The sequence below is a fragment of the Drosophila albomicans genome, chromosome 3 (genome assembly GCF_009650485.2).
Source record: "Drosophila albomicans strain 15112-1751.03 chromosome 3, ASM965048v2, whole genome shotgun sequence".
NCBI classification, from domain to species: Eukaryota; Metazoa; Arthropoda; class Insecta; order Diptera; family Drosophilidae; genus Drosophila; species Drosophila albomicans.
The window spans coordinates 5,883,604-5,899,047 of record NC_047629.2 but is presented as its reverse complement, the minus strand read 5'-3'; the positions used below and the strand labels follow the sequence as shown (position 1 = coordinate 5,899,047).

Here is a 15,444-nt window from a genome sequence, read left to right as displayed (position 1 = left end):
CATTATTAATGGCCAACGTTGGCCCCTTTTATGGGAAGAATAAATCAAATCTTGCACACAATTAGCAACAAAATGCACAAAGCAATGAAAAGTCGCAATTGATGCCAAGAATTGAAACTAAGTCCCAACCTGTTGGGATCCCTTTGGCCTAACTTCAAAACCTCTCGGCATTACTTCAGCCTCAGTTGGTTACTCGTAAAAACAAAATAATTTTCATCCGTTTTTTATATGTCAATCACAGCTCAAATGTCGCCGCACTTTATTGCCCACCATGACTTAACGAACCACTTTAATGCGCTTAAGACAAATGGGAGGCTTGCCACAGGATAGAGGAGGAGGAGCAAAAGGAGGAGGAGGCGTGGCGTGATGTCATAATTTAATTAACACCCAGTTCAGTCCACAGCTGCTGATTAAGCGAACAAAGCTCAAAAGTTTTCATTAACTGAACTCTCACTGGCCATTGCGAGGCTTAAATTAATTGTTAGCCACGGGATCTGGCCTGATTTATGGCCAAGATTTAAAACGTTTATATAAAAGCCACTTGCCTCCTTCTGTCACCTTCAAAAAGGCTGATGCATGCGCCAGGAGTGTGGGTTAAGGGAACTAATTCTGATGGGTTGAACTCAAGCCTGTATTCCATAGTTTGCACAGGCAGGCGAGACAAATTATCTCAGTTTTTCTATCGTTTTATTTAGGATTTATGGGGAGTGCGATAGTGTTATTGATAGTGCTATAGATAGCTAGTTCACTTTCCCCAAAGCTGAATGAATCACTAACAAAATAGTACAAACAATTTTGCATATAGATTGTCAATTTATGCAATACATTAGTAGAGAGTATATTGGAAGATTTGGTATAAGAGAATTGTTTTTAACAACAAATATTTCTAAGCTCAGCTCTCAGCTCTCAATTTACTACAAACCTTTTACGATATTGAATGTACAAATTTAAAAATCGATGACTGAACTAGGTATTAATCAGAAGTACTTTTAGTAATACATTTACGCAACTTTGTACTAAAGCGATGATGTGTTCATTGGGGTCTTGTGTTATTTATAAAAAATATAATTAGGTAAAACTAATCATTCACAAATGTGAGAACAAAAATTACCAATTCAGTAAAGTGAACGAACTGAATAAGTTCACTAATATCGTTTTGTTTTCTTCAGTTGTTCATTATTGATCTTTTAGTTAATTTTTGAAAGTCGTTCTTTTATAATGTTTTTATGCTATACAAATTTAAAAATACAGATTTACAAATCTGAATAGTACTATATTTCCTATGAAAATAATACTATACTTTAACTATGTATATAAAATCAATTTAAATTTAACAAATGAACAGAGCTCATTTAACAATAAGCGAAAGGCGAACGATGATCGAAATAGGATCATAAACAATGTTGGGAACAATATCGAAAGGGCGAATCGAACAACCTTGTTGATTCATCAAAAAGACATTATTAATCTTATTCAGTAAATTGACCGATGTTTGCACAAAACTAGTTTATTCTCTATACCTGGGACCGTTAACTTTATAAGTTTTATTTCAAAAAAATCTCGTGTAAATGATTTTCATTAATGTTAGAAGATATTGTTTGAGTAATACTATTAAAAACTAATAAATAATCAATATAAAAGATAACGAGAAAATGAATTAATAGAATACAAAGAGCCTTGTCAAATATTTAGTGAATTCAACAAAAAAGTATATTTCTGCAAACATATTTAAGCTCATATGCACATTTCATAGAGTATAAGTTACATTTGCGCCAAGTGTGTTCAATTTCCATATGTAAATGGATTGCGACAGACTGAGCGCTTGGCCAAGTACATGGCGAGTCTCATTGTAATGTCCATTCTGTGCTGCTAGCTTTGGTTATAAGTATTCTCTTTATAGGCTTATATCCTTGCCATTAGACTGCGTCTACGACATTATTATAGCCTTTTGAGTTATTTGCTGACTACAGGGTATGAAAATTCATGCAAATGGCATTCTCACGCACAGTCTCTCCCACTCTCTGACGCTCTCAGGCAAAAGGCAGCATAAGTATATAGCATTTGGGGGTCTGCGTGTCATGAGATTGCATGTTGTCATGAAAATTGCAAATGGCTGACGAATACAGTCGCTTTCCCTCTTCCCTCCTCTCCTCATCACGCCACCAATTTCGTTTTGCTCGCACCGCGTCGACAATTTGCTTAGCGGGGTGTCTGGTCTGATAAGTTGGATATTTACATTTAAATTGTGTATACGACACGATGTTTGTGCCATTGACTGCAGCTTAACACATTTTGGTAAAATCATTTTAAAGCGCACACCACTCTCAAATTTCCGTGTCCATCCAGCCAAGTGCTTGAAGCTTTAAGTATTTGAAAGCTTTCTGCAAGCATCTCTCAATGCATTTCTGCACAGAAAAATCTATTAGTCATAGCTGAACGGCTGGACTGGGCTACGACAAAAGAAAATCCCACAAACAGGGGACATTTTGAAGAAAAAATGAAAAGAAAAACCAGCAAAATTATATTTTTCCATTTTTTCCTTTGTACTTGAGTTTCAAGTTGGGACGCGAACAGCGATGGCAACTCAACGGGAGCTCAAGACTTGCACAGCGGTCGACGTTACATTGTCTGCCACACTGTCTACCTGACCCAACGGAGCCGAAGCAGCAGCGTCTTGGTCTTGGTCTTGTTATGGTTACTTTTAGTGCAACAATTCCCTGCTTTGCCATTTCGAGTCGCAACAACAACGTCTGCATTTGATATTTTCTTTTAAATTGAATTGCTTAAAATTCTTTCAACTCTCTGTCGTCGTCCTCCAATCCCCAATCCCCAATTCTCTTTCTATGTCTCATTTTGGGTGTCCTCGAGTGCTCTTAATAGCATTTTATTTATTATTTGTTGCGAACCGTATTATTATTATTATTATTATTCCTATTTATATTTTGTTTTTCTGTTATTGAATTTTACTTTACAACAACACACTTTCCCTCTCTCTCTCTCGCTCTCTATATACCACTCAAGCAACGTGTTGTGTCCGTTATTACTGACAGCTGCTGTGTGTTGAAATGCGTGAAAAGCAATTGTGGTTACTGTCAGAATCCTGTCAATATAGTGAAACCGTTTTCTTAGCACTCAACCATCCCATCTCTCTTTCTGCTATATGTTTTTACATACACAATGGCATCACCCACACAATGATAAATACTTATGCCAACTTGATGGAAACTGTCTGTCATTTGCTTGCTCGAGTTTTGTGTAGTTTCGTTGGTTCGAGTGTTTTCTCTCTCTCTCTCTCTTTCTATTTCTGTATCTCTTTCTTGCATCCTTTTTACAACTTGCCAGTGACTAAGATTTGTGGTTTTTTTATGCTAGCAAAATCTGGACAAAATACCAAAAATGGTACTTGTATATTCCACAAAACACATTTCCCACTCTCTCTGACGACTAATCGTAAAAATGGAGCTATTAAATTTGCATAAAGCCAGTGGCAAAATACCGCATCGAGAACGCAGCTGTTGCAGTCAAAGGGAACTCGTAGACACAGAGTGCGGATTGTGGAAACTGTGGGGCATGGGTGAAACTGTTTGCGCATTTGTTTCAACTCAATATGTGCAAATTTGCCACAGATAGATGAATCGCATAGCAGCAGGAGGACAGCAGCAACAGTCATCGTCCTGGGACTGTTGCACCAACTGCATAAATTCAATTAAAATGCATAAATAAATAAAACAATGCCGTACAGCAACAGCAACAACAATTTCTACTAATTGACTACAGCAAGTTGTGGCTGCACATCACGCATACGCAGCGTAGCCAAGGCACACACAACTTTCAATTAGAAAGACGCAATAGTCAAGAGACTAACAATTTCTCTCCTTTTGGGGCAGTTTCTATTGCCCCACACGGTACGCAAAACAACCTAAAGGCCACAAATTTTTAATTTTACTTTAGTTTTCACCATATGAAGCAGGTTTTCTATGGTTCGGCATGGTTATCTATAGTATCTCTCTCTCTCACTTCATTTAACACCTGCATTCGTTTATGTTTTTATTATTAATACGAAATGGAAATAGAAACCAAACTATGCTGAATACAATATATTTCTAACAAAAGTGTTCAATAAAGATAGAAAAAAAAAACACAACAAAATAAAAGTTACTTTTGATATGATCTAATTAAACAGCAATCTTGAAAGAATTGGAGATCTGCTAGAGCTATAACCATTATTTACTATTTGTCAATAACTAAATTTGTTATTTTATATTGCAGATAGTTTAACACTGCATTATATTCACATTCCCATGTTACTCTCGTTTTATCTGATCCCATTTGTTCAAGTTCCCTGAAAATGATGTTCTTCCCAACACTCACCTATGAAACTCTTGCGCTTATTTATGGTTGCCGTTATCTGTGCGGAGACACCAAAGTCAGCCAGCTTTACGTCGCCATATTCGGTGAGCAGAATGTTGGCACCCTTGATGTCACGATGCATTTTGCCCATGGAGTGCAGGTATTCCAGACCCTTGAGTGTCTCGCGGCACATGTAAGCGATCTGGACTTCGGTGAGTGGGCCAGTCACCTGGTAGATATCCTGCAGGCTGCCGCCACCGCAGTACTCCATGCAGATCCATAGTTTATCGCGTCGCAGATAGGAGCCATAGTACGCAATGATGTTGGGATGCCGACAGTCGCGCATCATGAAGATCTCCTGCTGGATGATCCCAATGTCATCGGAGGGCTCCAATTTGATAACTTTGATGGCAGCCAGCTCGTTGCTCTGTATGCGTTTCGCCTGCAAAACAAGAGAAGTGAAACAAATCAGTTGAAGGAAACGAATTTCAATCGGCAATCTATCGTTTTTGTTAAACAAACGAATCTATCTACTCGTACTCGTGTTCAACCGGAGCATCTGCATATTCACATGGCATCAGTCCGTTGTTCGATGCCATTCATGCAAATATTTTTTCGTTTTCAATGAACATTTTGTGTTTGTCTATAAAAATGCATCGATTTATCACAACGCCACGTCTCTGTTCGCGTTATAAAAGGCACAGAAAAGATGCGAACTCAGCCTATTGAGAGATATGAACACCTGCTGAGCAATATTAATATTCTGGTCACATAGTACAGAAATTTTTAATGCCACTAGAATTGTATATAAATGCAGTAAATATCGATCACTGAAACTATATCAAAATGAGAGCCAAGGCCAAAAATAAACAAACTCTAATCAAGATTAATTCCATTTTTGAAACCTAGTTACAAAAACTTTTATGAAACAAACAAACCATCGCGTCTTAGTTGTTTTTGCTGACAATCTGATATATTTTGTATAATAGTAGTATATCAATATACCAAATATAGTCTTGGTATATTTGTACAATATAGTTTTATTGAAAATGGGTAGCGGGTATCTTTTAGACGAGCACACTCGACTATAGCTTTCTTATTTGTTTGAGGAATTTACAGCTACAGGCTGTATTAAAAACTACAATAACATATTTTATATTCTTCACAATCTAAGCAGTTGAAGTGATTCATAATAAAACCGAAATTAGCAGCAAATAGATTATGAAATGTTTTCTAAGTGTGATACTCAAATAAAGGTTATCAGCTAGTTGAGGCGATTTAACCGTGCGACGCGTCAGAGAACGCTGACGATGCTAATTGCGTTCAATTGTCGCTTAAATGGGTTTAACCTTTTGCACTTTCTCAATGACTTTTTGAGCGGCGAGTGAGGACATGACTAACAGCAGCTGTTTCCACCTCATGGTCGTATTCATTTGCAAATACGATAAATCGTTCATTACATGCTATGACAGCTGATCAAACTGTCTGTTTAATCTCTCTGCCTGACCACAAGTCTGCACAGTATTTTCGTTTGCTAAACTGAACAGCTGTAGCTGTAGCTGAAGCTGAAGCTGAAGCAACTTAAGCCAAATACACCTGCAAAGAACACAACTTGTTTGCAGCAGCGTTGAAAACAATGCACGTATCTCTCACGAATAGTTCGTACATGTATCCACTTACAGTTGCTCCACACACACACACACACACTCGTTATCCTTGAGTTGGAAGCGGGAGCGGGCTACGTTACTCTATGTTATGTACGTTGCACGTGTACATGAATCCACCATTTATCCAAACATCCCTGTACTTTATTCTTTCCGCCTGTGGCTCGGAGAGCAAGCAAGCGAGTTTTTATTTTATTTTCGTTGCATTTATTATTCAATGCGGTAGCGGAGAGCACGGTGCACCGTGCTCTACCAAGACTGCTATCCTTTGGGTTTGGCTTGTTGTCTGTTTGGATGAGGTGGGTGGGGAGAAGGGGGAGAGAGAGTGGAGGAGAAGCAATGATATCTCTGCTTGTCTTAATGAAGATAAAGCGATTTTTATTGCTGTGCTCATTCTTCAGTTTAGCCTTGTCTCCACCCTTCCACTTCCACTTCTACTTCAACTTTTACTACTTCTGATTATTGTTGTTGTTCTATGTTGTTTTTCAATTTTTCACGTTGCATGCATTTTTCATATTTCATTGGAGCAGCAAGAGCAAGAGCAACAGTAGCAGCATCATAAATTGGACAACAATCCCCAAAGCAATGCAGGCAATCGCTGCGTATACGTAATTTTGCAGAGCACATGTGCAAAGTGTAGCGCTGACAGGCAGCAGCAACAACAACAGTAGCAACGTTGCTCAACTGTCTCGCTTCTGGCTTTGGGCTGTCCAAGGACATCAGAGCTGTGGCCGCCCGTCGTCGGCTTTACTTGTTCATCATCTTGTTTATGGTAAATAAATTATGCGTGATTTTTAGACAAGTTTCCCTCGCTCGTAAACCGAGCAAAAATGAAATGCCAAAGACGCAGCTGCTGCTGCTGCTGTTGTTCTTGTTCTTCTTGTTGTTGTTGCTGTTAGTTGTTATTGCTCCGACTGCTTCTGTAAGCATAAAAAGCTGCTGATATGGCCAAGGCAAGAAGACAAGCAGAGCCAGCAGGATGGATATCAGCAGGAGCCGGCAGGAAACGAGCGCAGCACATCCTGCCATCCAACCAACCGTCTTCTATTCCATCCCCAGCCAAAGCCCCAGATATGCAGCATCAACAAATTTATAATGAGCTGCGCCAGCATCAAAGGCAAGATGCAAATAAGCGCAACGTATTTTGCCCTTCCACACCCTTTCATTTCCATATCATTCATATACTCTTCTGCATTCACTTTTACTGCAACTTGCTGCTCAAGTTTTCTGTTTCCCATTTGCAACAACAAAAGTCATTGCAAAGTTTTAATGACTTATTTTTGGGTTCAATTTCAAGCGCTCGTCTTCCTGATTGCGTCTGTCTGTCTGTCAGAGATTAAAACAAAGCGAGAAATAGATATAGAGAAAGCACAGAAAGATGACCAATTGTCTGAATACTTGCTTCCATTTAAAATGCATTAAAAGTGCAATGCAACTCCGAGAATTAAACATAAATTACAAAGCCATTTGGCCCCCTGTAAATTGTAATTATAAAAATGATTACTGCAAGCATAGTTGATAACTGCATTAAAGAGACAACAGGCTTAAAGCAGTCTACACACAATTTTCTCGCTGATTCTGGCAAAAATGTGCATTAATAATCATAATCAGCTCAACGAGGAGAGCATTGAAAGACGAATGTAGCTGTATACCTGGCTTCCAGGAGTGAAGTGGCTGATGTCGATGGGCTACGCCGTTTCCTGTGTGTGTCCGGCGTATAATCGTTACAATTTCCGACATATGCATCTGCATGAATAAGCAACGACACAGCCACAACAACAGAAACAGAGGCGCTTGTAGTCAACCCTTACGTGGACCATTAATTCAGATACATATATAGGCTATATTTTATACACATATATAGTATATATGAATATATACAGTATACAGACAATATATCGTGGTTGACCTCAAAAACAAAAGGGTTGCCGTTGGCCCGTTGGTCCGTTCAAGCCTCTTGACTGACGGGTTCGAGCTGGCTCGGCTTTCAATACTTTTTCGTAATGGATTTTGCGCATTAAACACATTGTTTAATTGCTCCCGTTTGCTGTTGTTGTTGATGCTGTTGCTGCTGGCTGTCATTGTTTGCTAATTGCATCATAAGAACAATTGTATTAACCCGCATGTGACTGGTACAGTAAAGCCAGTCGAAGCGTTCACATTGCGTATACGTAACATAATTGAGATAAAGGCAACCAAACACGCAAGAGTAATTCGATTGCAGGATATGATGCAAGCGATTTACAGTAAATACTCGATAATATTTACAGCTATTCAGTATTACAAAACTCGATTATGTTAATTAATTTTTTTTTAGATTTATATATCATACCATATTACATCTCTAATATAATCGATTTAAGATTATCAAAAATGAACAATTTTAAAATTCCCATATGCAATTCGTATACGGACTTTTCTCCTTTACATACAAATATAGTACATGAATAGAATTTTAAATACACATATAATAACACAATCTGCTTCTATGGTGTTTTCATTATTATTAAATCATAAACTGTCAAATTACACCATTACCATTTTGCTTTCGTGTAACAAATATTGTAAGTGTTATTGTTAGCGAGTGTTCACTGTGTTTTTTAATATGTGCATACGAGAATATTATTGTTTGAGCTGCTACAACCAAATTCCAGTAGATTCCGTTTTAAATAACCGGTTGAAGCACGAAACGCAAACGAAAACGTAACGTTCCAAAAATGTTCAAATTCTGAAGAGAAGTTATTTGAAAGGTATTTATAGTATTCATACGAACTTAATTGAATTAGCCCTGACATTTAAATGCGATATGTGCTACGAGAGTATTGCACTGAAATTGATACCGAGTAGTTGACCTAAATGATGCGGATACAGAGGAAGTGGAAAATTGAGGGGGAAAATGCGGCAATTGAGGCGACTAGGTTACACCCGTAACGGTGAAGCAATTGAATGAGTACTCGAAACTTAATATTCATATTACACACTCGATGAGTGCGCAATTTTCCATCATTTCCCAGTATTTTCACATAATATATACATATGTATATACATACATATAAAGAAAAAAAAGAAGGAAAATCCAAACAAAAATCGTCTGCTTTTATTAATTTTACGCTATTGCGAACCTTGCGGCGCGTGGCATGTGGCATGGGGCAAAGAGCGGGCAGAGACCGAGGGTTATGCTCAAGTGCCAGCCAGCCAAGTAAGAGTAATTGGGTGGGGTCTGGGTCATTGCCAAGACGCAAGACCATAAAACAAAAGCGACAAGAAGAGCGTCAGGCAGTTTTCTTCTTGTTTTTTTTTTTCCACAATTGACATGATATCAACTAAGCAAAAAAATTGCGAGGGTGAGCACTGAAAATTTATCAAATTTGTCACTTGCAGAGGCGGCAAACAGAAACAAAAACAAAGCGTCCTACAAATGGGCAATCAATCAAAAGCGGACAACGAAGTGAGCCCAATCGATGAGTTCAATTTGTGCAGACAGGGAAAAATCGGCAAATCGATAGTTTTTGCTCTTCTCCTAATTATGCCCTGTAAATATTTTCATTCCAGCCTTTGAATAACTTACTTAACACACGGTATTTTAAAGTCAATCAGTCTCGTTCGCTTTGCCTCTCGGGAAAGCGGGAAATGAGCATGGAAACGGGAAATGGGTCTGCGCCGGCATTTTTCCAGCCAGCGTGAAATTAATCTTTCAAACAATTGACAAAAATGTTCGTTGTCGTTTTTAAAGCACATCCCAGGACCACGACCACAATCACGCCCACTTTTCATTCTGTTACCGTAAAAAACAAACCAAATGTGGAGCATTTTCCTCATTTTTTATTCTTATTCCCCGTCTTGTCGTATTATTTATTTTTTGCATATGAAATGTACATACATTCCGACATTCATTCATTCATTCCACAGCAAATATTTGCCATTTTTTGCTGTCGGTTTTGTCGTTTAATGCGAGCATTATGTCAGCTTTTCAAATTGTTTATTCGTGTATAGAAGTGTCGTGAATGGGAAGAGGGAAACTGAAAAGCAGCAACAGAAAAGAGAGACAAAGAATTGAAAGTAGAGACGCAGACAGAGCTAAAGATTCACCTGCTGAAATGTGAATAATTTTATTATTTGATCTTTTGTTAATATTAATATTTCGAATATTCATATCTTTTAGTATTTTCGTATTTGATTTAAATCAAGACAGAAGTTCTCACTATATATATATATATATATATATATATTCAGATTTTTTTGAGTAACAGCGAAGGAAAAATGTGACAAAGAATTGGAAGCAGAGACAGAGCAAAGGATTCACCTGATATTAATTGTATTAATATTATTATTATTATTTCTATTCATTCTTTTTATTGTTTTTATATAGCGAGAAAATCGCACATGATTTTAATTGGAAAAGAAAACAATTTTCGTACATTTCAGTCGAATAATTTGCATAATTTTCCATTTAATTAACGCAACTCTAGATAAGGGCAATTTTTCGAACAGGACAATAATCATGTCTATTTTACCGTTAATTGCACAAACACAATCAACACAGTGTACAATGTGTGTATGTGTGTGTGTGTGAGTGTATTCGTTTTATTCACGCTGCCCGGCAATTAAAAAGGAATTTTTATCGCATGACACTCAATAAACAGATATAATATGTATGCTGTTGGAATACAAAGCTACAAGACTGTGAGACTCAAACACATACAAAAACACAAATATACTAAGCTTCAGCCCACTGTGCCGCCCACTTTTCCGGCAGCCTGATAATATTCATAATGAGCGCACACTTGGACGCGGCGCCAGATAAAACAAGTTAAATATGGCGCAGCGGAAGGAAGCGAGCTAAAAGCTCTGCCAGACAGACGAGCGAAGGAGGAGGAGAAGGAGAAGCAGTAGGAAAACGAAAGAAAGCATAAGGAAGAGGGAAGCAGCTTAGCTGCGAGACTAGGGCTTTGAGCTGATGTGTAGACAACAAAGAAAGATCGAGCGAAACAAAGCAATGTTGTCCAGTTGTTGCCTTCTCGCGCCCTCGCCGCCTGCTGTTCAAGTGATTTGTGTGCCGCCTACACAGAGAGAAATATTATGCACCATACCAAATGTTGATTAATAAATCATAAGCATAAATTTATGCGCAGCAAACATAGCCGAAGGTCACGATTCTTAGCCGTAACTTTTATTTAGAAACTATTTTAACCTTAAGCACAGAATGTTGCGCTCATAAATATAAAACCCGCATAATTTTCATTTTATATTTAATTATATTAAGAAAATATGAATAATTTACAATATTTTTACACTTTCCATCCTCTTAGGGGAGTAATTCAAATTGTAACCGCAATAAATTAATTAAAAGTAAATTCAAACTAATTTCATTTGCAATTACTTGTTTCTTATTATAAATTCAGAAGTTTGTTCAGTATAGATATATATATTGTTTAGATATAGAGAATGAAAGTATTTAAATGATTTTTTAATCCCGAAATTCTTTAATTGAGGACTTTTTTATACTGCATTTTATTAGAATATGTAATAGGCTATTTCCAAGTGGTTATATTTGAGGAAAAGAAAAAGAGAGTATAGGAAATTGGGTCTTTTCTTCTTAAACAAATTAAATTAAAAACCTGATATAAAATTTGTAAAGTAGTTGCAAAAACCTCGTAAATGTAGAAGCTAAAAATATATGAATGAATTATTTCGTTCAATAATTAATAGTAGTTATTTTTAGTTGCACTTACTATCATTTTAATACGAAATACTTATCGCATGCTATTGAATTTCTATCTCTGTACAAGTAAAATTGCAGTGTAATGTTTTTTTCAGTTGCCTGGTCATGTGAGTGCTTTGAACCCTTTGCGAGTGCGAGCACGAGTATGTGCAGGGTCATTATCATTATCAGTGTATCGCGCGCTACTTAATCTGTCGACGGGAGCAACAATTTCCTCAGTTCGAACCCGGACAGGGCAGCTTTGGCGGGTCGACTCCTCATTCGAGGCGCCATTACGGTTTATGATTTGCAAATGCAGCAACGCAACAGCAGCTGTGCATTTATTTACCACCCTTTTCGCTTATACTATAGTCATTCAAATCCGATGCAGGGATCAATATTGTAGACTCTTGAACCCAACAAGGATGCATGTGCACGAGTTCGCACAAGCTTGCACTTGTGCTCAAAACGAATAAACGGTGAGTCCTAAGTGTGTAGTTGCAAATGGTCTGGGAATGATGATGACGATGATGATGATGGGATCGAAGAAGGGTGGATGGAATAGGTGGCAATCGTTTGGTCACGAATGCGCACTTGTCCGTGCCATTTACTTTAATGAGTATCGCGTTTCGCTGCCAGGACATGACGGTCCAAAATATTGCAACAATGAAATGTACTCAAAACACTTAATGGCTCAACTAATTGTCTATGTTGGCGCGTTTTTAATTACAATTTGAAGTGTTTTTATTGATGCTCGGCATGTTAGTTGAAACCGTTTATATTGGAGCACTTTAAAGGATGCATTGGAAACTTTATGATTTCAATTTCCTAAAGTTTCTTCTTCATGAACTCAGTTTTCTGCCATTTCTCCAACTAATCCTACACGTCTCTGCTACGCGTATTTACCTTTAAGCTTTAAGCTAGCTCATTTGGGATTTATTTGCACGTTTCTTTAATATTTATATCTCAGCTTGTGGCTGAATGAAGGTGAATTGTCCGTTAGCTGGCGTTGTGCCAAATCAAACAAACTACTTTCCAGCCACAAGTATTTAGTTCGTTCGCATTCGCTTACCCTCTCTACCACTGACCCACTGGCACCGTCCGGCGATTCAACTACATTCAACTACTGATTACCTCAAGGCGATTTTCCGTGTCACCCTCTGAGCTGCGGCTTCCAAGTATTTGCTTTTAATTTTCGCCGTTCTTTTTAAACTCTCTATCTCTATCTCTCTCTCTCTCTCTCTTTCTTACCATCCTCACACTCTTTCTGCTATTGCTTGGAGCCAGCAGCTACCTCAAAATATATATCTTATCTGTCAGAGCCGCCTATGGTATATTATTCGTTTTATAGTATTTTAAAGATACCATCATTGCACCTCTTTAACAGCCCTAACTTGCTCTCTTTCTCTCTCTTAGCATTCTCGTACTCTTCTCGGTTTTTCTTAGATCTGTCGCAGTGTGTGCGTATATCTCGTCTCTTTTAGTATTAAGATACCATCATTGCAGCTCTTTAACACCATTAGCTTGAGCTGTTTCTCTCTACCTTCACCATTTACTGTCTCATGTTTTATCTGAAAGTCTTAACGTTCATTAGGCTCGAAATGAACGCTTTAATTTTATTTCGCGCGCTTTATTCATCAATTTCCATAAACTAAAAGCTGTTTCTTTGAACGAGTGCTGGGGATGCTTTCAGACTTGGACTCAATTGGCGCTCGTTGTGTAGGCGTATCGAAAGGTCAACTAATGTTCAGTCCGAGAGTGTTTAACATTGTGTAACCCCCATTATTATCTCTCCCTCTCTATGTCACTCGTCTTGCACTGTGTGTGTGTGTTTGTGCCTTAACAAACACGAAATGCTAATTGAAAATACAAAATGATTTACATTTAAATTAGTTTGGTTGAACATGGCCTCAACCTGTTAAAGCTTAAATGCAAATGTACCTTAGATAAAGAAGAAGAAAAAGAGCATATACTTTAAAGGAAGGCCTTGCTCATAGAACTCATCTCTATCTGTTGCTGCGGATCATAACACACGCAAATCACGTACTCTCTTCTCATATATATGATAGTAGTTGCGGAATATGAAAGTGGTTGGTTATGTAGAAGAGTTTTCCTTTTTACGCCCACTTGCACCTGCCGTTAGTTATCAGTGTAAAAGTTTATCACCCGTCATCGTCATCGTGCCACAAACCGAGCGACCGCCTTGTAACGTGCGTAACTAGCTGCCACTGCTGTGCCGAGCAGCTAAATTTTTAACGAACTGGTTTATGCATGAGCTACTTTACAGCATTATGCATTGACAACGAGCAGGCTGCCAACTGCCAACTGCCAACAGTTTCCAGCTACAACCTTCACCCATTTAGGAGCCAAAGCCTGTGAGTTTGTGTTTGCCTGTGTTTGTGTTTGTGTGGCAACCTTGGACAAGGCGGGAGATAGTCGCATCATCGTCATAGAAGAGAGTCACCTGCGACGTGTGAATTGTTTTGATAAAGTCACAAAACTCAAACTCAGTTGGCCATTGACCAAACGCACCAATAAAATTGTGTACACGCTTCTGGCCACCAAAAAGGGAGGCCGAGAGGAGCTGACAAGGGTGGCAGGCAGACAGGCAAATGGGGGCTTGGGTTGTCATGTTAACAAAGTGTGTCAACCGCTCGAGTGTGTTGCAGGTGTACAGTCACCTTTCAACTCGCTGCATAAATGCATGAGTTCTGTGTGCCACATGTGGGGGCAGGCGCACAAAGGCTGCTCTTTGTAAGCAGACAGGGGCGATTGAAGGAGGTAGGCTGTGTGAGTGGAGGTGGGGACCAGAAGCTCCCTCAACCTCATTAAGTCAGTCACACACAAAGTTCTCGCACATTTTGCATGCTGCTAAACTAATTTGCTGCGGTCGAGTGCGCCTGCGACATGGCAAAGTTGAGACAAACGTTTAGCAAGTGCCTCGGCAACAACGCCAAGTACAACAATTCTGAACTGAAGGAGTTGAAGAAGCAGCAGCAGCAGAAGAAGGTGTCGCCTGAAGCGCCTAGTTGCAAGTGCCATAGTTGAAATGAAATAAAATAAAATAAAATGAAAAACACACTGAATTCAAGTAGCTTAGTTTTCAGCTGCATGAATTAAAGTTTGTCAACCTGTCAACTCACTCAGCCACTCCCAACTCTCTGTTGCCTGCTTTTAGGCTGTCGCCTTGGAGGTCGGTCGACATCCTTCCGGCATTTCGCAATGGCGATTTCGTGTCGTGATTGCAAAATGTGTGCGACTCATAAAAGCCAGCTTTTATTGTAGTTAAAAACTGGCGCCTTACCTCTATCCCAGTCCCACTTTCATTCCCTCCTCTTCTTGTCTCAGCTCGCAAACTCGACGAGGATTTTACGAGCAGCTGTTTCGAGAGCACTAAGCGCTAAGTGGGTGCGGTTCATGATTCATTTTTGAATACTTATATTCTGATTTGGGTGAAATGTTGGGTGGCAATAAGAGCTGTAAATATACTATATAGTACTCGCTCTTTAGCGCGTATTTCTCATCACTATTTCTTTTTATGAGCACGCTCTGTTACGTTGTTCTAAAGCTCGTTGGCCAAACACAATGTTACTCAAATTAATATTTCAGTTTGCTGCAATTTTTGATAAAAAATATAATTTTGCATTATCAAAATGTTAACTCTAATATCTGCAATTTGTTGAAAACGAACTAATACTATATATAAAATATATTCCACTGTTTTATTTT

At 38.5% G+C, this 15,444-nt stretch overlaps 1 protein-coding gene across 10 annotated transcripts in view; it reads right to left on the bottom strand.

The window, feature by feature from the left end:
* The window catches only part of LOC117572462 (mitogen-activated protein kinase kinase kinase kinase 5), a 79,734-nt gene that overhangs the window by 16,385 nt on the left and 47,905 nt on the right, over positions 1 to 15,444 (bottom strand). For all 10 annotated transcript variants that reach the window (XM_052005998.1, XM_052006002.1, XM_034255297.2 and 7 more), the window contains exon 3: positions 4,372 to 4,792. In XM_052005998.1, coding sequence (XP_051861958.1) covers positions 4,372 to 4,792 — 421 coding nt within the window. The remainder of the gene's footprint in view (positions 1 to 4,371; positions 4,793 to 15,444) is intronic.